The sequence below is a fragment of the Carlito syrichta genome, unplaced genomic scaffold (assembly GCF_000164805.1).
Source record: "Carlito syrichta isolate Samal-C Ts95f unplaced genomic scaffold, Tarsius_syrichta-2.0.1 Scaffold309812, whole genome shotgun sequence".
NCBI classification, from domain to species: Eukaryota; Metazoa; Chordata; class Mammalia; order Primates; family Tarsiidae; genus Carlito; species Carlito syrichta.
In genome coordinates this window covers 252518-277368 of record NW_007253908.1, presented here as the reverse complement: position 1 = coordinate 277368, position 24851 = coordinate 252518, and the positions used below count along the sequence as shown (strand labels likewise).

General features: G+C 38.3%; 1 protein-coding gene across 2 annotated transcripts in view; it reads left to right on the top strand.

Moving 5' to 3' along the window:
• The window catches only part of BDP1 (B double prime 1, subunit of RNA polymerase III transcription initiation factor IIIB), a 94326-nt gene extending 71036 nt beyond the window's left edge, over positions 1-23290 (top strand). Inside the window, exons 29-39 of one of the 2 annotated variants that reach the window (XM_008067883.2) lie at positions 476-704; positions 1130-1290; positions 3331-3481; positions 4269-4449; positions 7474-7540; positions 7898-8075; positions 9415-9619; positions 13846-13885; positions 15671-15926; positions 18019-18265; positions 21827-23290. In XM_008067883.2, the coding sequence (XP_008066074.1) occupies positions 476-704; positions 1130-1290; positions 3331-3481; positions 4269-4449; positions 7474-7540; positions 7898-8075; positions 9415-9619; positions 13846-13885; positions 15671-15926; positions 18019-18265; positions 21827-21958 (1847 nt within the window). In that variant the 3' untranslated portion in view covers positions 21959-23290. Of the gene's footprint in view, positions 1-475; positions 705-1129; positions 1291-3330; positions 3482-4268; positions 4450-7473; positions 7541-7880; positions 8076-9414; positions 9620-13845; positions 13886-15670; positions 15927-18018; positions 18266-21826 lie in introns of both variants that reach the window. The other variant, XM_021717500.1, reaches the window with a different exon arrangement.
• Positions 23291-24851: the final 1561 nt, after the last annotated feature.

Below are 24851 nucleotides of genomic sequence, written 5' to 3'. Positions count from 1 at the left end.
AAAAAAAAAAAAATATATATATATATATATATATATAAATTTTTAAAGAGACACTTTTAGGCTTGTAACTATATATTTATCAGGATTTATGATCCATAGGTCTCTTTTCTCAATGGCATAGTATTGCAGTGGAGCCAGTCACAAATTTATAGGACATAAGATAGAGGTTTCAAAAAGTTATAAATGAAAGCAGTCCTATCTTGAAATTCCTCTGAGGTTATGTGGTTACTGGAACTAACAGAAGAAATTATTTTTACTTGTAGTAGCATGACGTTTCAGTCTGTAAGAATTATTAAGCTCACAACAGGTCAAATCCCTGGCATAAAATATAAGATCACAAATGTAAGTTTGCAGCCCAAAAAAGCAAACTTCAGTAACAATATCGAATTTTGTAATTCCTGAATATTAAAGAGTTTGTTTCATTTGAACACGTATTTATACTGGAGTTTTAAAAATTTTCTGTTTTTTTCTGCAGTAGGAGTATGTGTGCTTCCTCATGTCCATTCAGAGGATAAAAGCCATATTCCTTTTAGCCCAGATAATGTAAATCACAAAATTGTTCATGAATATCAGGAGCTTTCTTCACCTGTCATTGGTATGTTTTCTGCATCATTTGAAGAAAACAAGATTGTGTTGGAGGAACAAAGTATCAGAGAAGAAGTTACTTTAATGGAGAGCATAGAAGAGAATTCTTCACTAGCCAGGTATTCAATTATTAAACATGACTAAACCCACCAATTTAGTTATAACTGTAAGTAATGCTTGTAAATGTAGAATAGGCGATGCTAATTTCTTATCCTCTAATGTAAAGATTAGCTGATTCTGATTTTACTTTAATGGTTTGCATACTAAAATTATAGCAGTATATGTTGTATGTCTTTGAATCTTTAATGAGACCTAAGATCTGTATAAATATAGTCTGTTTCACAAACATAGTCTAGATTCTCTTCTCAAGACCTTTAGTAAAATCACTACTTTGTAATTTTGGTATTAAGACAGGACACTTGTATACTGTGTTGACAGCTAACAGGTGCACATTAACTGTATCAGGGCTAGACAGAATGTATCGATGCGAGAGATCAAGATCTCACATGGTTGATACATTTCTCTCCTTATCTTCTGTTTCTAGGAATACAGCTTCTAGAGTAACCAGTAATTTGAGAATGAGAAATAGATTTTCCAAGCCTAAACCAAATCTTAGGAAAATTTTAGGGACCAACAGGTTTCATGATCATCAAGAAGTTCCTAGTTTGTGTGTAACCAAAGGGGAAGAACTGGAAACTCAAAGAGGTATGTTTTGTTTTATTATTTTGTATCTTGTTCTTTTTTTTAAGTCACAATCTCACTCTATTGCCCATGTTTCATTGTGGCACAATCACAGCTCACTACATCCTTGAACTCCCAGGCTTACATGATCCTTTTGTATCCGCCTCCTGAGTAGCTGAGACTACAGGCACATGTCACCACAGCTGGCTAGCTTTTAATTTTTTAGTAGAGATGAAGTCTTGCCCATTATCCAGGTTGATCTCTTACTCCTGGGCTCAAGCAGTCCTCCTGCCTTGGCCTCCCAAAGTGCTGGGATTACAGGCATGAGCTACCATGCCCCCAGCCTCAAAGAGGTAAATTTTATTGTCTCTTACAAGTTACTTTGACACAAGAAATAGCATTAGTACTTCAGGGGAATATTCAGTCATTAAAATTGTTTTAACCAATTATAAAAATGTTTCAGGCTGGAAACAGTGGCTTACTCCTATAATCCTAGCACTTTGGGAGGCCAAGGTGGAAGGATTTCTTGAGTCCAGGCGTTGGAAACCAGCATAGACAACATAGTGAGACCTCATCTCGACAAAAATAAAAAATTAAGCCTGTAGTTCCAATGACTTGAGAGGCTGAGGTGGCAGGATCGCCTGAGCTCAAGAGACTGAGCATGCAGTGAGCCATGATTATGCCACTGCATTCCAGTCTGGGCGACAGAGTGAGACCCCAACTCAAAAAAAAAGAAAGAGTTTCAAGCATCTAAAGATAAAATGAGCTATAAAATAAATGTTCATAAACCCACCCACTGGTTTTTGTGATTAGTACCATTTTACTGGATTTGTTTAATCTGTTTTGTTCTTCTAAATATATATACATTTATATATATATTGTCTGTATTGTAGTGTGCTGACCTCCCAGGCAGTCAGAAATTTATGTATAGCTTTTGACTCCTCCAAGACTTAAATACTAGTAGTCTACTGTTGACTCAGAGCTTTACTGACAACATAAACAGTTGATTAACACATATTTTGTATGTTAGTTATGTACTGTATTCTTAAAATAAAGCAAGCTAGAGAAAGGAAAATGTAATTAAGAAAACCGTAAGGAAGATAAAATATATTTACAGTACTGTACTGTATTTATCAGTACCAAAAGTTTAAGTGCCATCTTTTCACAAGGTGAAACATCTGCGAAATTGCAGCAACTGCAGCTGCACGCCTCTATGTACGGTACATATCAAGCAGTTCAGCTTTTTCTAGTGCTGTTATGACTTCTCTCCTTCTTGGGGGAGTGCTTCCAGCATCGTATTGGCACTTTGGATGAGTCCTGTGGTGTTATTCAAGGTTTATAGTGTTACACCAAACACAATGAAAGATACACGAAAACTGTGAGAGGTTAATTTTTCCAGAAGCTCTCTCAGCATGCAGGCTCAAATTACTTTTTCTATATAGAAGGCTTTTTAATAGTGCTCACCATAAAATGGGGATATGATTACTGTGACCACCAGAAGTGAAGTATTTGCAGTGCAAGATTTATTTTTTATTTTTTTAGATTGGAAAATATAGTTTTTTTAGAAAGTAAATTAGAGAGAGAAAGAGTTGAGATTCACCACCCCAAGATAGGGGAGGGGGCCAAAGCTTAGGAAAACATGGCAGCCGTAGCTCAAAAAGCCACATGGCTAGACCAGAGCTTGGCAAAGCAGTGGCGAGTACAGAATTTATTAATCATTAGCTTTACTGTTCAAAAAAACCTGTTAATCAGGACCACCCTTCTCCCATTTGAATAAATATGATTTTTGGATTAAGAGAAGTTGGGAGAGTCACTATTTAGTGATCTGTCTTTTAAGAAAAAATATGACTGGGCACAGTGGCTCACACCTGTAATCTCTGCAGTTTAGTAGGCTGAGGTAGGAGGATTACTTGAGACCAGGAGTTTGAAACCAGCTGGGCAACATAGTTAAACTCTGTCTCTATTTTTAAAAATAAATAAATAAATAATAAGAGAACATGTTTCTGTTATAGAGGCTTACCTATACTAATTTTGACTATATCTTAAATATGTTGTTCATTTAAGAAACTGAGAAAAATGCTTCCAAAGCAACAGAATTGGAAGATAAAAACCTCGGGCCAGTTACAACAGCAGAGAGTAAGGAGCAGACCTCATTGGCATGTGTACATGGTATCAAAGGGACCAGTGTTTCTCAAGAAGTAAACCTAACCAAAAGGTAAAAGAAGGAAGAGATTCTGGGCTTTAGTTTATGAGGGGGGACCCAAAAAACCCTGGAATTATTTTTTGGAGGGCAGGCCCCTTGTAATACAGGCCTACCCCGCTGGGTATGTGTTCTAGGAATCCATTGGCATTAGTGTACCAGCCATCCCTGCTGTGAGAGGCCGCATTATAGAAGAAACATCCTGAGTTGTGGCAAACAGGTGACTGGTTCACCATGACAATGCACCTGCCTCTAGTGCACTGAGTATTCAGCAGTTTTTGATCAAAAACAGCATAACTTCTGTGCTACACCTTCTCTGTTCACCCGATCTCACTCCAAGCGACTTTTTTATTTTGTTTCCCGGGATGAAAAAGTCTTCAAAGGGAAGCATTTTGCCTGAGTGGTTGGGGTGGGGTGGGGGGACGAAAACAAACACAAACGGGCATCAAAACCGACATGTTCAAAAAACTGTTTTGAGCAGGAAAAAGCATCTTGATAGGTGTATTGCATCAGATGGAGGGTATTTTGAAGGTGACTCAAGTTTAAACATGTAAGAATAAATACACTATTTTTTATAAATACATTCTGGTTTTTGGGGGGGTCCCCCCTTATATATTGTTTCAGCTATAGCTATTAGTTGTAGCTGTAAGAATTTGATTGAAAAAAGAGTTCTGTTGTGTTAAATATATTAGAAAAGTTTGAAAACCATTGAATTAGATGCTCTCTGGCATACCTCACTCTAAAAATAATTCTTTGGCTATTTGTCCGATGTCAAATAACATACTATAAAACTCTCTTCCAGAAATGAACACCAAGAAGAGGGGTCTGAAGAGATTCATATATTGTCAGTTGCTCCAATTGCTTCCTCTGAAACAGGGCCCCGGACACCTGGCTTGGGTAGGGGTCTTGGTGAGAGTTCTGTTGAAGAGCCCCAACCAAAAAACTCTGAAGGAGACAGTATGCTTGCACTTCATGTGCCAGAGGTAAAGGAATCTACACTGTAACAGGGGGCCTGGGCATGGTGGCTCATGGCTGTAGTCCTGGCCACTGAGGAGGCCGAAGCAGGAGCATCACTGGAGCTCGGAAAGTCAGTGCTGCCGTGAGCCGTGACTATGCCACTGCACTCCAGCCTGGGTGACAGAATGAGATCCCAACTCAAAAACAACAACCGAAACACAAAAAACAAGGAATGGTTAGGTGTTTTTTCTCCATTAAAAAAAAAAAATTAGTCCAGGTGCAGTGGCTCACTCCTGTAATCCCAGCACTTTGGGAGGCTGAGGTGGTTTGAGACCAGCCAGGGCAATATAGTGAGACACTGTCTCAACAAAAAAATTAAAAAATTTAAAAATTTTTTAAACTAAGGTATAATTTATATACGAGAAACTCGACGCTTTTTAGTGTTCAGTTCTATAAGTTTTTATAAATATATACAGTCATGTAACCAATACATGAACAGTTCCATCACCCCACAAATTCCTTGGTGCCCTTTTGTAGCTACCCTTTCTCTGCCCATAGCCCCTGACAACCAATGGTCCATTTTCTTTCCCTGTAATTTTACCTTTGCGAGCATATATTCCAGTAGGATTTTAACTGAGTGTGGTTTCAGTCTCTGTACCAGGTAAAACAGCTAATACTCAGCTTAGTCATAAAGGCTTTGAAAAAGAAAGTATTTTCTCCACAGAGAATTCATTACTCACTCTTTAGCCTCTGAATCTGAGGAGTTAATTCATAGAGCAAGTATTTATTCAGGTGTTGCTACTACATGTCTAATACTGTGTTAGGTACCAGGGATACAAATTTGTGGGAAACAGATGAGTACATGAATGGTTACTCTCAGTTTGTAGGTGTTAGGGGAGAGATTTGCACAAAAGAAGAGTCATCCTCAAACAAGTCCAGTCAAATCAGTCTCTGATAATGGGACCCAGGTATTAGCATTTTCTCTAAAAAGTTCCCCAGGTGAAAAAATCCTTGAACTTGAAGAACAAGTATATATTAGCCAATAAAAGGGAGAGAAAAGCCAGACCGGTGCTTCTCACCTATAACCCTAGCACCTTGGGAATTTGAGGCCGGAGAATTGCTTGAGGCCGAGCAAGAGTTTAAGACCATTCTGGCAACGTAGCAAGATCCTGGCTCAGGCAGAGAGATAATACGTAGGTAGGTAGGTAGGTAGGGAAGGAAGGGGGGATTAGGAAGGAAGGGAGGAGAAGAGAGTAGTATTGTCAAGGACAGGTGTGAAACAGCGTGACATGTTCAGGGGCTACATGTAATATGAGTGGAATAGTAATGAAGAAAGTGATTAGAGATGAAGCTAGAAAGGTAGCCTGTATATGGTCATAATAAGTAATAAAAATATTTTTATGCCTTCCTAGGAGTTTGGTTCCATCTAAAGTTGTGAGATCCCCCACTCCCAACTTTTTACTTTTTATTTGAAATAATTTCAAACTTAGCGAAAGTTACAAGACGGTTACAAAGAATTCTTCTGTGCATGTTAGTTGTATGCATTAATTTGTTAACACTTTGCCTCATTTGTTCTCTCTCTCGCTCTCCTGCCATCTCTGAACTATTAAAAACGGACCTATTTGAAAGTAAGAGGCAGACGTGAGCCTTCACCCCTAAATATTCCATCTTGTATCTAATAAGAACAAGGACATTCTCTTACAGAGAAGGGACAGTACTACTGTCAGACTCAATGTTACCATACTGTTTAATATTGTTTCAATAATATAATATGATACTGTATACAGTTCCCATTCAGATCTCCCCAGTTGTTCCAATCATGTCCATTATTGTTTGTTTTTTTGTTGTTGTTAATTCAGAAGCCAATTAAGGGTCTCACATTGCATTTAGTTCTTGTTTCTCCTTACTTTCCATTAATCAAGAGCATTTCGTTTGTATTTTCTCCTCTTTTGTGGATTTGATATTTTAGATGAGTGAGTCTAGGTTGGCCCACAGTCTGGGATTTTTTTTTTTTTTAATTGCTTCCTCGTTATTGGATTCAGCTTCAACATATTTGGGCAAGACCCATACATAGGTAATGATATGTTCTTCCTTTTACATTACATCAAGAGACACGTTATATGAATCAATTTGTCCCATTATTGGTAATACTGACTGGTCCCCAGGCTAGAGTGCTGCCTCCTTTATAATGGCATCTTTTCCACTTTGGATTATTAAATAATTTGTCACATGAGACCCCAGTAGTCTGTCACCCATAGTTCTAGTATCCATTGATGATTCTTGCCTGGATCAATTATTGACTTGGTTACAAAACGAAAATTTTAAGATTTTAAGCAGTAGAGAATAACAATCAGGATTGTATTTTATGTGTGTATGTATGTATGTATGTTTGAGTTGGGGATCTCACTCTGTCTCCTAGGTTGGAGTACAGTGGCGTGATTATGGCTGTTTGCAGTCTCAGTCCCCTGAGCTCAGGCAGTCCTTCAACCTCAGCCTCTGAGTAGCTGGGACTATAGGCTGGTGGTACTAACATGCCTGGCTAATTTTTTAAAAAAATTTTTGTAGAGACAGATCTCGCTGTGTTGCCCAGACTGGTCTTGAACTCCTAGGCTCAAGCGGTCTCCCACCTCAGTCTCCCAAAGTGCTGGGATTACAAGTGAGAGCCAACCTGCCTGGCCCAGGATTGCATTTTGTGGAAAACATATTGGAGGGACCATACTGGAAGAGAGTAGTTTGCCTCTGCTAGATGTCACCTACTAATAGTACAAAGACTGTGATGGCAGTAGAAAGACGGTGGTGAGACATCATTTCAAAAATTATTTTATGGAATGCACATAAATTTAATTAGGATTCTTTGTATTTATGATTATTTAAGTGAATTGAAAGTTTGATTGGCATAGCCAAAAGGCTCGGAAAAATGTATATACTTGGAAGAATGTGTATGATTAGATGCCATTGAGTTAATCTCTTCACCATATCATACTGGCAGGAAAACTTTTTAAATCTAAAATTTGACCAACCTCACTCTTTCATTTTAATTTTTTTGGCAGTGTATACCAACTGGTAGTATTCCAGAAATTCAACAAGAGAATGGAATCATTCCTCAGGACCCAGCAGGTATGATAATCTACTTCAGTGAAGGGTCACAGAACCGAATAGTTTGATTTTTATCTCTTATTTAACTATAGAAAAACACAAAACAGTTTTATTTTAGTCTGTGGTAGCCTTAGATTTAAAACAAACAACCTTGACCAATTTTTTATTTCAGTTTTGTTATTCAGAGTTATAAAATCTTTTCATTGTATATCATCTTTATACTTTATGAAATTACTTTTTTGGGTGTAACTTATTTATTTAGTCTTGATGATAAGTTGACCAGAAACTCTTTTTAGAAATGAAATAAGTTACTGATTTTCTGTTATTTGATGGTTCAGTTTTCTTTTACTAACTTTTAAACTTGGATTGTGAATTTAGCTGTGAATGTACCTCAAGATGGAGAAGAAGAACAGGCATTCATTTTAACACTGGTGGAAATCCCAACCAGTGCAGTGGAAGAATTTACTGATGCCAATGAACAGTTAATACCAAACCCTTTACTGCCAGCACCCATATTGGTCAAATCAATGAATAACGAAGAAAGGAATGACATGAGGTAATGAATAAGCTTAACTGTTTTTGCTAGGAGGAAAAGTACTTTATACATTTACTAGTGGTGATTGAACAAGCCATTCACCAAAATTGTTATTGTTGTGGAGATCTTATTTATTATTTATTGTACTATATAATGTGGTTGATTTTATATCTGATAAAGATGCCATTTAAATGTTTCATATAATACTTTTGTATGAAACTTGTTTGATATTTTAAGTTATTTTGAAAGCTAATATATTTAGTGGTCTGGATCATAAAATGACACTGTTAAAAGTGTGTTTGCTTTGTACATGTGCATATACACATATAAAACTCCAAAATGTACATGCATAGAAAGTTGCAAAAAATAGTACAGAGATAGCTAGCATCTTTATATATCTTTAATGCTCTTATTGTAATTCTTTATTGTATAAGTGTGAAGTTGTACCTTAACCTATGTTCATTAAAACACTTAATTATCTATCAAGGAGCATTAGAAATAGAAGCCTCTTTTTTTTTTTTTTTGAGTTGGAGTCTCACTCTGTCGCCCAGGCTGGTCAGAGCAGCCTCGACCTGCTGGGCTCAGGAGATCCTTCTGCCTCAGCCTCCCAAGTAGCTGGAACTACAGGCATGCAACACCATGCCTGGCCAATTCTTTGATTTATTGTAGAGGCGAGGTCTCATCAAGTTGCCCAGGCCGGTCTCGAACCCCTGCACTCAGACATCCTCTCGCCTTAGCCTCCCAAAGTGCTGGGATTACAGGCATGAGCCATCACATCCAGCCCAGAAATAGATGCCTTTTATATTGGTATCTTGGGAAGGGACATTTGGATGAAAAGTTTAATTTTACATAGATGAAAAACACTATTTATATACCTCAGGTTTAATTAAATACTATGGAATTTGATTCATGAACCTTTAAGTATGAATGGAACTCAAAACTAGCTTTTTTTTTTTTTTTTGAGTTGGAGTCTCACTCTGTTGCCCAGACTGGAGTGCAGTGGCTGCTCCTGGCCACCGCAGCCTCGACCTGCTGGGCTCCAGTGATCCTTCCGCTCAGCCTTCCAAGTAGCTGGAACTACAGGCGCGCGCTACTACGCCTGGCTAATTTTTTGATTTATTGTAGAGATGAAGTCTCACCAAGTTGCCCAGGTGGGTCTCAAACCCACGAACTCAGGCAATCCACTCACCTCAGCCTCCCAAGGTGCGGAAAACTAGCATTTTTATGGCCATGCCCATGTATATATTAGTCAGTCTGGAGTTTTTAGTTTTATTGGAATTTTAATTGGAATAGCTTGACCTTTAACCTCACTAAGAAACTTCTAATTCACTGATTTAATATGTATTTATTTTCTATACAGTATTTGTTTACCAGTAACTTCAGGTGGTCAAGATGCCATGTGTTTATCTAATTCTGGAAGAGCTGATTCTGAAAAACCTCCTGATAATTGGGATTTTATACCTAGGAAGAGATTGTATTGCAGGCTTGATGAAAATAATCGTGTTCCTTCTGCCAAAAAACGTTCACTCACTTTGAGAGATGATTGTCAAGAATGTGCATCTGAGGTAAGATAGAATCACTAGGCAAGTATGATGACCATATTGTAGCAGATCTGTGTCTGTTTTTCTCTTTAGATTCTTTAACTTATTAGATACATATTAAGATACATTTGACACTTTTCATCATAAGCGATCCAGGTAGACCTGGCTTTGGGTTATCACTTTCAACCAGTTCTAGATGAAAATTGGTGGATGTTAATCAGAAAACTCGCTCCCAGCTCCGTGGTAGCAACTAAAAATAAGGCCAAAAGCATTATATCTTGACTGTACCACCTACGATCTATGGGACCTTTAACAAAATACTTCACCTCTTGGAACAGGTTTCCTGATGTGTTAGATGATGCTTAAGACTACCTGTTGTATTAGGAATAAAATCAGAGCCTCTAAGACCCTGCATGGTCTGTCCTCTTTTGGAGTCTAATCTCATTTTATGCTAGTCTGTGCCTCACCTTCTGGCCTCATTGGCCGTCTTTCAGTTCCTTGGGTGCGCTGTCATCCTTCATGTCCCAGAGTATTTCATTTGATGTCTCTTCTGTGTGAAACTTCCCTTGCAAGAACTACACATTTTTTCAGCTCAGTCATCACTGCCTCAGGGAAATCTGAGCAGACCATCCACATTTGAGTACCAGTCACTGTGTTGTAGGTTTTCTAATACCCTCTTGTTTTGGTTTCTGGTACTCAGCATAGCCGCGGGCTCAGGCAATCCACTCACCTCAGCCTCCCAAAGGCGCGGGATTACAGGCTGAGCCACCGAGCCCGGCTTAGAATCTATATTTTCAAAGGTAAAGTTAAAGACCAGTAGTTCTTGAATTATAGTAGAAACAGGTCAAGTATACTTTCATATGTTTGGTCATTTTAAAATGGGATATTCTGGAATAGTTTTAATTTATCCTGTTAGGGGTAAAATTGAACACCTTTTCGTATGCTTAAGAGCCATGTCTATTTCCTTTCCTGTGAAATGACTTTAAAAAAAAAAATTCCTAGCCGGGCTCGGTGGCTCAGCCTGTAATCTCGCGCCTTTGGGAGGCTGAGGTGAGTGGATTGCCTGAGCCTGCGGCTTCGAGACCTGCCTGGGCAACTTGATGAGACCTCATCTCTACAATAAATCAAAAAATTAGCCAGGCATGGTAATGCACACCTGTAATTCCGGCTACTTGGAAGGCTGAGGTGGCAGGACCACCGGATCCCAGCAGGACGACCGGATCCCAGCAGGCTGAGGCTGCGGTGGCTGCGAGCAACCACTGCACTCCAGTCTGGGCGACAGAGTGAGACTCCAACTAAAAAAAAAAAAAAAAAAAAATTCTTTGCCCATTTTTTTCAGTTGGTTTGTTGATCTGTTTCTTACAGATCTGGAGGAACTCTGGTATGCCTGTGATAATGGGATGCAAATCAATATTTTTCCCCAGTTTGTCATTTGTCTTTTGACTGCCTTTTTTCCTTCATGCAGATTTCTTTGATTAACTTTTTTTTTTTGAGCCAGGATTTCAGCTCTGTAGGCTGGAGTGTGGAGGCATGATCACAGCTCGCCACAGCCTTGACCTCCTGGGCTCAGGCAATCCTCCTGCCTGAACGTCCCGAGAAGCTGGGACTACAGGCAAGCCCACCACACCCAGCTAATATTTAGAAATTTTTTTGTACATTGCCCAAGCTGATCTCAGACTCCTGGGCTCAAACAGTCCTCCCAAAGTACTGAGATTATAGGCGTGAACCACCATACCCAGCAATTAGCTTTTTAATGTGAACATTTTCAAATATATTTAAAGGTAAACAGTATAATATACCCATGTACCAGTCACCCAGTTTCAACAATGTATCAGCATTCCATGCAGATATCGTTTTGTTTTGTTTTAAACGTATGTTTAATGATTTGGACAAAAGACCATAGTACTTTACTAAATGCAAACTGAGGTTGCCAGATTATAATGTGCCATTATAGAAAGGATAGATCTTCGATGGCGAGAACATGTCAGGGAAACAGAATGTCCCTTGGGCTTGTTTGTCGTTTTTATTTTCTAAACTTTGCTTTTAGCATTTTAGCAGTAAAGAAAAGTTGAATATCCTTTATCCATAATGCTTGGGACCAGAAGTGTTTCAGATTTCAGATTTTTTTGGATTTTGAAACATTATCATTATACTTATTTGCATTATCCGTACAGATTCAGCATCCTAAATCCAAAATATGACGTGCTCCAGTGAGCATTTTCTTTGAACGCATGTCAGCACTCAAAAAGTTTCAGAGCTTGAAACATTTCAGATTTCAGATTTTCAGTTTTCTGATACTCAGTGTTTACAGAATTCTGGAATGCACACATACTGTATTCAGATAGACTTGTAAACATTTTTTAACTCTTTACACTTGGATGGCCCCTCTCAGGAAAACGTAGAGAGATTGCTGGTAATTATGCAGGACAAATTTATGCAAGTGCAAATTTTTCAAAAATTTAGGTTTCCTTGAAGTTTTTCATTCAAATTGCACGAGAAAACAAAGACATGAAATTTATACTGAGATATGAGTGATTAGTTGAGAAGTGGTTTTCAGGAATCATGAGTATACCCTTCCACATATTCTTTGAAAAACAGCAGGACGGTAAATTGCATATTATTAATGTGGAAGGAAGCAAACGTGACTTCCTCCTGTTGCATTGTCTGCTTGAGTAGAAAAATACCAGGTAGAAGACGTCAAACAAATTACTGTTGCATAACATCGATCCATGAACCTGCACTGCATGTTGGTGACTGTTTCACATGTCACATGTTAGAAAAATATGATAGAAAATTTTGATTTTTTTGTCATATATAAATTCCTCAATATCCAAAATTCCAGTATAAGTCAAATATCATTACAATAAAATAATTGGTTCCAACACTATACTATTTAATATGAGGTTTATTCTTCACTATTTCATAAAGAAATATGACTGAGCTGCTGGTAGGTGATCTGCGAGATGTCTCCAAGTACAAAGCGTTAATTTTCTCTAATCAGATGTATCAGTCTTTATTTGTGTTTGAATTCTGGAGAGTATGTTTACATTGAAAGTCCTTTGAGACTTAAAATACATTTTCTGGTTTATAGTACTGATTTGGGCCAGGCATGGTAGTTCAGGCCTATAATCCCAGTTCTTCAGTAGATTGAGGTGGGAGGATTACTTGAGGTCAAGAGTTCAAGTCCACCTTGGGCAACATAGCAAGACGATGTCTCTACAAAAAGTTCAGTTAGCCAGGCATGGTGGTACACACCTATATAGTCCTAGCTACTTGGGAGGCTGAGGTGGGAAAACTGCTTGAGTCCAGAAGGTTGAGGCTGTGGTGAGTCACGATTGCCACTGCACTCCAGCCTGGACCCTGTCTCAAAAAAAAAAAAAAAAAAAGTAGTCCTAATAATACACATCCTTTTTCTTACTTTTGATTTTAATGAGAGTACTTCTAGGGTTTATTATGTGGGATACTGGATTCTGGATTGCACTAGTTACATTTTGTGGTGTTTAGAAAATGTCCCTCTGTTGTATTTTATTAAGTTTTTTTCAAGGATGAGTATTATTGGATACCTGTTTTGCAAATAGAGGTTTTTTTTTTGAGATAGGTTTCATGCTATTGCCTAGGCTAGAGTGTGGTGGCACAATCATGGTACACCGCATCCTTGACCTTCCTAGCTCAAGCGATTATCCTGACTCAGCCTCCTAAGTTGCTGGAACTACAGGCATGTACCACCATACCCAGCTAATTTTCCTATTTTTTTTTTGTAGAGATGGAGTCTCACTGTGTTGCCCAAGCTGGTCTTGAACTCCTTGGCCTCAAGCATTTCATTCACCTCAGCCTCCCAAAGTGCTGGGATTACAGTCATGAGCCACCATGCCTGTCCGATTTTATAATGTTGAACCATCTTTGCATTCCTGAAACACAAATTCTGTTTGATTGTGATGTAGGAGTCTTTTGATATGCTGTTTGTTCTATTTATTTTGTATTTTTGGTTAGTTGGTATCAGTATTACACCTGGTTTATAAAGGCATTTGACAGCTTTTTGTCTTCTAATGGGCACTGGAAGAGTTTATATAACAGTAGCAATATCTTTTCCATAAACATTTGGTAGAATTCCTGTGAGACATGTCTGACCCTAGAATTTTCTGGGAGATACATACTTTTGTTACTTAAAGAAAGAAGGAAATATAATTAATTTTCGTTTTACTTGATAAATGGATTTCTAAATTCTTTTTTTGTAAATTTTCTTAAAACAGGTGTATTCAAAGGAATTAATAAATGTTTTTGACGGCACAGGTAAGCGAAATAAATTTTAACATGATTGCATTTTACTAAGTACCCCTGATTATTCTTATTATTAATTTCTTTTTTTTTGACTAGGAGTCTCACTCTGTGACTTAGGCTGGAGTGCAGTGGCACACTCATGGCCACCTCAGCCTCCACCTGCTGGGCTTAGGTGATCCTTCTGCCTCATCCTTCCAAGTAACTGGAACTACAGGCACATGCCACTGCGCCTGGCTATTTTTGTGTTTTATTGTAGAGACGAGTTGCCTAGACTGGTCTCGAACTTGTGGACTCAGGCAATCCTCTCGTCTTGGCCTTCCAAAGTGCTGGAATTATAGGTGTGAGCCACTGCGCCCGGCCTACTCCTGATTATTTTTGATGCACCTTGTTTAAATACGAAATTGAAACACTCTCTCTAAGAGTAATACTTTTATTATCAGCACATCTTTCCTGCTAAGCCCTCTGAGTTGACACTTTGTATTCAAAAGGAGTTAGCTCCTTTCATCCTGCCATCATTAGAAAGCTATGTGGCTACAAGGATTTTCTGTAAAAGCTCCACAAGTACATTTTAGGACTTAGAAAACTGAATATGAAGGAATTTTTTTTTGTTGTTGTTGTTCTTAACTTTACTCTGAGAGTTAGTTTAGTACTAGGGATTGTTTTAGGTGTAAGCCACCTATGGAGGCTCAAAAGATCTTAAAATCCAAAATTTCTACAGGGTAGTAAATCATTTAGGATTTATTTCCCTCATTACTACTGCATTTATCCTACATTTATACAGTTCTTTGTTTTTCATTTCTTTTATGATAGTATTTATCTTTTCTTTCAAACTTCCTGTGTCTTAGGCTTATCAGTTACATTTTTAGCTATTAATTAACCATGGTAATGGCCCTTAAGAATAAAAAATATTGCTGATGGCATCTTATAGAGTCAGAGTTACAAAATGGAGGTGTTTGATAACCTATGATGGTTCTGGTTCTTTAGAACACTAACAATGCTAATACAGAGTCATAGATTTCATCTGAATTGTCCCAGTGTTAACCGGAAACTGTAATATGGCTAGTTTCCAGCCTCTAGATATGCCCTAAGATTGCTTGCATTCATCGTCTTCTCTCTAATAAAAACATTGAATAAACCACAGCACATTGAAGTGTTAGTGAATATGTTATATACTACCTTTAACAGGATTGTTTTAGCAGTATTCTTACCAATTTCATTCTTCATGGAACTGTAGTATTCTCACAGGAACAAGGCCTTAGAAACAATTATCCTGAGGCAAAATAGGTTTTTTTATTTAACAAAAAAATTTCATCATTTTGTCCTAATTAATTGCCATTTTGACTTTTGTTTACTTAAATAATAAGGAAAGAGAACTCTTTAGCTAAACTTGAATGTTTGAGAGTCTGAGGGTTTTGCTCTCCAAGAGACCACAGATACCCAAGAGTTACCACCTATATTTTGGATTGGTTTAGCTTCTACATTTTAACAACCCTTAGATTTTTAGAAAATGATTACCCTTCCTTTTGATAGTTCAAGAAGTATTTCTGACAAAAGATTTCCTACGTCAAAATATTTTGATACAGCTATTTTGTATCTGTGTGCAGAAGCTGTTACCATGTCTTTTGACCAGTTAGAATATTTTTCACAGTCCAAGAAACTGCACTAATGATAATTTAGCTTATTCTTACTAGGGTAGGTTTATTACAGAATACCATGAGTTTTTATTTCAAATATGGGGATTAAGTTGAATGTGTTGTTTTTAATATGTGTGCTTTCCATTTGCTCTCTTTTTTGAAGGGGAGTCTTACAAGGGACAAGATGTTTTTCCTACCTCAGGAAACACACATACAACTCCAGCACCTCAAAAAGAGCAAGTTGAATCAGTTTTTCAGAATATAGGCTCTAGATCTCTTGATACACCTGTAGAAAACAATATGCCTCAGTTACCTCAGGATGCAATGACTGTGTCTGAGCAGGAAGAAAGAACCGATGCGGCTCCTAAGTCTGAACAAATGAGTAGCAGAACGTCATCTTCAAAAACTCCACTATCCAGGTATCAAGAAGAGCCTTTAATAAATGTTGCATGCGCATTCTCTCTTTCTTGCTCCTTTGCAGTAAATGCAACCTGCACGGAAAGATGTAACATATATGTAAAGGTTAAATCTAGGACCAAGACTGGCATTGAATAAACATACACTTCCTTCAGTAGTGTAAAGGAAAGAAGTTGCAGCAAAGGAAATACAGTAATGTTCCAGACAAATATTTATTCTATACGATGAGAGCTTAAATTTCAGTGCCAAAATTTTGACTGTTGTAGATAGAAAAATCTTTAGAATGTATTGTATGCTTATTTTTTCAGATTGTGTATGGTTATTTTGATCATTACACATTCCACCGTATACAGTAGCTACTAACACATATGTATATGATATGAGACAGGGCTCTATCAGAGGTAAGTTTGGAAGTTATCTGGAGTCTCAAATCATGTGTCACATTTCTCTTTTATGGCATACCAAAGAGATAAACCATGACTTTTCTTCCTATAAGAGTAAGTGTTGCAATTTAAGGCGAAAGCCAACTCCTCCCTGTTGTTTTTCCTGGTGTTCTAAAAGGAAGTCTTCTGGGTTATCAATAGTTATTGGCTTATCAGCACCATTTAAAAACTCAACATGGTGCTGCTGAGTTGAAGAGAGGCATGCACTAGCCTCCACTAAGGGAAAGGGGGAAAGGACATGTCTAGCTTAAAAAGACATATTTAATAAAAATCTGTTTTTGTCATCTAAATTACAGAAAGTAAAGCTCAGCAATATCTTTTCTTGGGTAATACAGAATGACAGCCTGACACACTTGTGATCCTAGCTACTCAGGAATGTCACTTAAACAGAAGTTCAGGGCTGCAGTGACCTGTGATCTCACCTGTGAATAGCCATTGCTCTCCAGCTTCGGCAACATAATGAGACCTTGTCTCTGAAAAGAAAATAGAGTGAAGGCAGTATCATGAGGGTTTGGATTTAAACAGGTTGAAAAGCAGAGTTCTAGAAGAGACGTCAGCAAATTTTCCTTGTAAAATGGCCTAGAGTATACATTTTAGGTTTGGTGGGCCAGATGGTCTCTCTTACAGTTATTCAGCTCTGCAGCTATAGCACAAAAGCGACCATAAACTGCATGTGAACAGATGAACGTGTGTTCTAGCAAAACTTACAAAATTGGTAGTGGGCTGCATTTGGCCTGTGGACCATAGCTTGCTGATGACTGCCCCAAAGCCTTGTGGAGTCCTGGAGCCAGTAGTATGGACATCATTTGAGAACCTTTTAGAAATGCAGACTCAGTCCACTTCTTCCACCAAGCTCAGTCAGAATCTTCATTTTAATAAGATCTCCAGGTGATTTGTACTCACTTTTAAGCTTGGGAAACACTGATCTAGAGTAAGCCTCTCTTGACCTTTGCCGCAAATACATGTCATGGCATAGAGGTGTCAGTACTTAGTAGTGTGTGACATTTAGCATTAATGGAAAGAAGTTGGTTTTGGGGGGATTTTTTGTTTGTTTGCTTTTCTTTTTGAGTCGAATTCTCGCTCCATCGCCCAGGCTAGAGTGCAGTGGTGCAATTGGAACTCAAATTCCTGGGCTCCAGTGATCCTCCTGTCTGAGCCTCCTGAGTACCTGGGACTGCAGTCGTGTACTACTGTGCCTGGCTAATTTTTCTATTTTTTGTAGTGACAGGGTCTGGCTGTGTTGCCCAGGCTGGTCTTGAACTCCCAATCTCAAACATTCCTCCTGTTTTGGCCTCCCAAAGCATAAATTGATATTAAGAATGTGTCTGACTGGGTGTGGTTACTCATGCCTATAATCTCAGCACTTTGGGAGGATTGTCTGTGCCCAGGGGTTCGAGACCAGGCTGGACAACTTGACAAGACCTCATCTCTGCAATCAAAAAAATTAACTGGGTGTGGTGGTGCGTGCCTGTAGTTCCAGCTACTTGGAAGGCTGAGGCGGAAGGATCGCCTGAGCCCAAGCAGGTTGAGGCTGCAGTGGCCGTGAGCATGCCGCTGCACTCCAGCCTGGGCAACAGAGTGAGACTCCAACTCAAAAAAAAGAATGTGTTCATCTGGATATTTCTGAATGTGTTTATATTTGCATTTCTAGACCTGGCAGAAGGCCCCTGGGATTTTTGTCTTTAATATGTTCAAAAAGTAGTTTGGAGTCTGATGAACCTGCTCAGGTCCATAGTAAGAAGCGTCTAAAGCCTCTTATACCTGCGTCAAGACAGAAATCGAAAAGATCCAATCCAGTCAATGAAAGCCAGAAAAAAAATCGAGAGTCCTCTGATCTGCCTGCATCTCCAAGTGTTATTAATACTCAGTCTGAGAATACTGGCAGTTCAGCAGCTCAGGTATGTGATAGCTACAGTATTTTGTTTATATGAAATGAGTTGAATATCAGATTGAACTAAAGAAAATATGATAATTGTTATTTTTATTTGAATATCAGAAATTATTTTAAAGTTAGTTTAGTACAGAGCTGTTGAACTAGCCAGAACTGGGCACTGAATTACCATTCCTTCTGACTTGTGGAAGCAAAACGAAGAGTGCTTGTGTTTTATTGGCCTTAGGAGAAATGTCCTGACAGCTATAAGAATTGAAGGAACTAACTGAAACTAGGATTTGTTTGTGCGTTTTATTTCTATGTATTCTGAAGTTGTTCAGTGGCAAGTACCGGAATGGAAAAACTTAAACCTGTATCAAAGACTGTAAAAATATTGGAGTATGGCTGGGCTCGGTGGCTCAGCCTGTAATTCCAGCACTTTGGGAAGCCAACGTGAGTGGATTGCCTGAGTCCATGGGTTCGAGACCAGCCCGGGCAACTTGACTAGACTGCGTCTCTATAATAAATCAAAAATGAGCCAGGCATGGTAGCACATGCCTGTAGTTCTAACTACTTGGAAGACTGAGGCGGAAGGATCGCCGGAACCCAGCAAGTCGACACTGGGGTGGCTGTGAGCGAGCCACTGCAATCCATCCTGAGCGATGGAGTGAGACTCCAACTCAAAAAAAAAAAAAAAGAGAATAACCAGGTGCGGTGGCTCAAGCCTGTAATGCCAGCACTTTGGGAGGCCGAGGTGAGAGGATTGCCTGAGTCCACGGGTTTGAGACCAGCCTGGGCAACTTAGCAAGACCTCATCTCTACTATAAATGAAAAAAATTAGCCGGGCATAGGTAGCACACGCCTGTAGTTCCAGCTGCTTGGAAGTCTGAAGCAGAAGGATTGACTGAGCCCAGCAGGTCAAAGCTGGGGTGGCCATGAGCATGCCCCTGCACTCAAGTCTGGGCAACGGAGTGGAACTCCTTAAAAAATATATATATTGAAGTAACTTAAGAGCTCAACAGAGAAAAGGCTGATGATCATCTATTGAATAGTAATGAGCCTTTGAAAGGTGTACTTTTGTAAATAACATCTTTAAACTGTTCAAAAGATTTCATATTATTTCCTAGTATTATTTTCTGAGACCAAGATTTTATAAGTTACAAAGGTTTTAAGTCACTCTTATACTGGTAGGTATTTAGGTTGTTTCTAATTGTTTGCTATTTAAAACAACATGGTAATAGTTAACTTATACTGGGTCACTTGACCAGAATTTGACCAGAATTGCTGGTCAAAAGGAATGATTATTCTTTTGATAGGTACTTCCTGATTTATCCTCCATAGGGATTAAATCAGTTTCAGTTCTTTTTTTTTTTTGAGGTGGAATCTAACACTGTCACCCAGGCTGGAGGGCTGTGGCACGTTCCCGGCCACTACAGCCTCAACCTACTGGGCTCAGGTGTTCCTTCCACCTCAGCCTTCCAAGTAGCTGGAACTACAGTCATGCGCCTAGACACCTTTTTTATAGATTTAATGAGCACATATTCTTCATTGAGTGAGGTTGAACATTTCTTCGTGTGTTTGAGTCATTTATGCTTTATTTTCTGTAAAATGTCTGTTCATATCATTTGACTTTTTTTAAAAAACTGGGTTATAGGTCTTTTTCTTTTTCTTTTTAATTGGAGTCTCACTCTGTCGCCCAGGCTGCGGTGCAGTGGCCACTCCCGGCCACTGCAGCCTCGACCTGCTAGGCTCCAGCGATCCTTCCACCTCAGCCTTCCAAGTAGCTGGAACTACAGGCGCGTACTACCACACCCGACTAGTTTTTTTGACTTATTGTAGAGATGAAGTCTCACCAAGTTGCCTAGGCTGGTCTTGAACCCATGGGCACAGACAGTCCTCTCACCCCAGCCTCCCAAAGTGCTGGGATTATAGGCGTGAGCCACTGTGCCCAGCCATAGGTCTTTTTCATATTAATTTGTGGAAGTTACTATTATATTAAGGGAAAAGAGCCCTTTGTGATATAAGTTGCAAATTTTTTTTCCCGTGCATGTCAATTTATCTTTTTTGTATATGGTGGTTTTTTTCATGCAAATATTTTAAATTTTTGTGTAGATGAATTTGCCAATCTTTTCCTTTATGGCTTCTGGCTTTCAAGTAATTTTAAAATGTACCCTGTCCTATCCTCCATCCTGGATTATAAAAATGTTTTTCCCATGGCTTGCTTATTTATTTATTTTTTTGAGTTGGAGTCTCACTCTTGTTGCCCAGACTGGAGTGCAGTGGCACGCTCATGGCTCAGCCTCAACCTGCTGGGCTTAGGAGATCCTTCTGCCTCAGCCTTCCAGGTAGCTGGAACAGACGCATGCCACCACTCCCAGCTGGTTTTTGTGATTTATTGTAGAGACGAGGTCTCATCAGGTTGCCCAGGCTGGTTTCGAACTCACGGGCTCAGACAGTCCTCTCACCTTGGCCTCCCAAAGTGCTGGAATTACAGGCTGAGCCACCACACCTGACCTTTCCATGGCATTTTTATAGTAAGTTTTTTTTTTTTTTTAAATGCGTTTACGTTTGAATCTTTTGATCTATCTAGAATTTGTTTTGGTGTGGTCTAGGTCTGAGTTTTTCCTCCTGAGATGGTTATAAAGTTGTCTATTATCATTTATTTGAAAAATCCAATTATTTTTTCTTTTGAATCAGATAACTAAATTTCCATACATGGAGGCTATTTCTCGTCTTGTGTTTCACTGATATATGTCTTTTCTTTTTTTTTTTGAGTTGGAGTCTCACTCTGTCGCCCAGACTGGAGTGCAGTGGCTGCTCCCGGCCCCCGCAGCCTCCACCTGCTGGGCTCCGGCGATCCTTCTGCCTCAGCCTTCCAAGTAGCTGGAACTACAGGCACGCACTACCACGCCCGGCTAAATTTTTGATTTATTGTAGAGATGAGGTCTTGCCAAGTTGTCCAGGCAGGTCTCAAACCCGTGGGCTTGGGCAGTCCACTCACCTCAGCCTCCCAAAATGTGGGATTACAGGCTGAGCCACCGAGCCTGGCCGATATATGTCTTTTCATTTGCAATTACCATGCTGTCTTTATTTTTTATAGATATGTAATTATGCTAATTTTTGACAAAGTATCTTTCATTTGTGATGTTTCCTTCGATGGTGTTCTGTTTCATGTGTCTGTTATTCTTATGCCATTAATTAAAATATTTTTATTATGGATTTAACAATGTTATATTTTTCTTTATTTTAATGTTTTCATAGAAATTAGGATAAAGTAGTGGATTGTGGGCATACTGTAATTTACCTAATTATGTCTGGTGTTGTATATGTAGTTGCTTTCAATTTTATTATCACAACTAATGTTACCAAGGTTATCTTAGTCATACAACTCTTACTGTGTTCAGGTTTATATACTTAATATAACAGCCTAGAAGTGAAGTTGTTGAGTCAGGATTAGGGACTTATTTTAAGCTCCATATTTATTGCCCAATTGGTTTTCAGACAGGTTATATCTGTTGAGAGTGCCACCAGCCATGTATACAAATAATTGTATTTTTGTTGTTTTGTTTTATTTGTATTACCTTTCTAGATTTCTCATGATCGGCCCTTACTGAAAAAAGGATGTAAAAGTGGCCAAAACAGAGCACCTGAAGAGGAGGCAGCCTCAGTCTCTGAATATTTTTTCAATGATATCTTCATTGAAGTGGATGAAACAGCATAAAACAATTTTGTGTGTGTGTTTTAAGCCTAGGATTTTCAGTCAGTTACATCAACAAAACAGTATTTAGAACAAAGCATCATTGTCTACTTTTCTTTAGGTTCACTTGAATATTTAATAAGCTTGATTTGAAGCTTTTATAATCAGTAGAAAAACGTGTCTGAGGGTCCCTTTGTTCTGATTGATTCCACACTTTGCAAATGCCAAGCAATTAAGACTGCTTTCTGAGATCGAAATAGCAACTTTTGTTTACATTTTGACTCTTCCTGTGCTGAGCACACATGGACATTTGGGTATGTTGTGGATCAATGTCTCTGTATAAATCACAATGCAGGTGTATTTGGAGGTTGTATTGTATTTAACATTTAGCATTTCTTCTGTGAAGGTGTTTGTTTTTAGGGGAATGATGAGAGGAAGCCTTTTCAGTTGCCCCTGCGTATAATCATGCACGGCATAACAATGCTGGAGTCAGTGGCAGACCATGTATATGACAGTGGTCCCATAAGATTAAAATGGGAATGAAAAATTTCTGTTACCCCATGACATCTAAGTCATTATAACGCAATGCATTGCTTTCTCTGTATTTAGATAATAAATACTCACCATTGTATTATAGTTGCCTGCAGTATTCAGGACTGTAACATGCTGTATAGGTTCCTAGCTCAGGCGCAGTGGGCTACACCACATAGCCTAGATGTGTGGCAGGCTGTACCATCCAGGTTTGTGGAACTACAGTCTCGGCTCACATGGCAGCAAAATCACATAACAAGGCAGGCATTTCTCAGAACACGTCATTACATAACACATGACTATATGTGAAAACAAATGTCAAATTCCACTTTAGTATGGTAAATGTTAAAGACACTTTTCTATTACGAGCTGTTCATCTGACTTTAAAAAAGTGTATTTTTCTAACTCATGGTGATGTAACATTAATCCTAGTTGCAAAACTAGTATTTAAACTCGTTATTTATAAAGATGATACATCAAAGAACTTATTTATTTTTAAAATTTTTATTTAAAAGGATATCCACTTTTAATTATTTTCACCCTTCACATTGTAGGTAAGGAAGGCATTAACAGCTTTGTGTTTGTCTTCTTTTCCTTTTTAATTTTAGAGATATTTAAAAGATAGAACCAAAAATATTTAGATGGTATATATGTCTTGGATACATTTTCCCCTCATAGTTTAGTTTAGACTTTGTACTGTGAATTTTTGTTTTTCTTATTTCTTGGATAATCTCAGGATTTTTATGGGGAGGGACTCTTAACTATATGAGATAAACTTCCACACAAGACTCAGCCTGCTCCTCTCTCTCTCTCTCTCTCTCTCTCTCTCTCTCTCTCACACACACACACACACACACACACACACACACACACACCCCACCCCTTCCGTATTTAAGATAAGCAATTTCTTCAGTTTTTTCCTCATGAAATTCTGCTCAAGGAACACTTAGCTCTTTAAGCACAGAACATAATTTTGATGTTTAAAAACCAGAAAATAAGATAAGACTTTATAAAGTCAGTGATAATCATAGATACGAATATGTGTCTAATTTCAAGATCTAATTGATGATTTCATATGCTATTCTAATTTCTACACAAGCAAATCTTTAGTGGTTTAAATTAAACTTCTCAAAGAGCAGATTTATTCTGATTTTATTTGAAAAGCCTTTTGGGTTGATAATGCATTCACTCAGGAGTTGGAAACTTTTTTGCAAAATGTGTTTTAGTTGGCAGGCCAGGTGGTCTCTGTGGCAGCTTCTGGACTTCTTGTAAAGCTCCTGGGTTGGCCTTTTAGTTTTCTACTGTAAGATGTTGATGTCTATATGTGTGAGTTGTCACTGAAGTTATAAATTGTTCCTAAAAACTAAAATTGTGTCGATGCGTTATGTAATGCTTGATATTGCACTTGGAAAGGTGTTTTAAAATCTACATGATCATGTTTGTGTATTGGAAAAATGATGGTAAAAGAGAATCATGTCCAAGCAAGTCTAATAATCATGCTGATTTTAGCCAGGCATGGTGGCGTGCGCCTGTAGTTTCAGCTACTTGGAAGGCTGAGGCGGAAGCATCACCTGAGCCCAGCAGGTCAAGGCTGTGGTGGCTGTGAACGTACCACTGCACTCCAGCCTGGGTGACAGAGGGCAACCCCTACAAAAAAAGAATAATAAAAAAATTCATGCTGATTTATTGAAACTACTGCTGGTAGAGCACTTGTTATTCATTGCCATTCAGTTCAATTTACTGCTTAATTTTTTGTCACACAGGAGGATACATAATTCTGAATAGAATTTTCTAAAGCTAGGCACTTATTTCATATAAATAAATGTCACAACAATCATGATAGTAAATCACACTTGCTAGTTTAATACCCTGTTTTTGTACATTTTAAAAAATCTCATATTCTGAAAAGGTTTCTTTCTCTTCATTAGTATTAGTTTGGGTGTTAGATTGCCATGACTGAACTATTATTTATCCCTGTGTAATATTTATTTTTCAGATTTGTTGATATCTGTCTCTTGTATCTATATTAAATGAATTTTATGAAAGATGTAATTTCTTACTGTATAAAAATACAAGGGCATTCATTGTATGAATTAGAGAATCAAGTCAGCTGGCTAAATTATCCTACTGCTATATCCTTAAAACTAATCTTGGAAAAGAGAATCTTAATCAGCATGTTTACCTTACAAGATGGAAAGACCTATGTTAAGTCTGACTCATGTAAAGAAGATGTTGCAGTGTACTTGTTATTTTATAAATCTTAACGGAGATATAATTAAAGATTTTATCTTTTCTTAACTTTTCCTCCTGAACACTTATGTCTTAGCAAGTGATTGACATGATGGTTTTAAAGCCTAATTGTTGATAAATGATTGAGGCACAGATA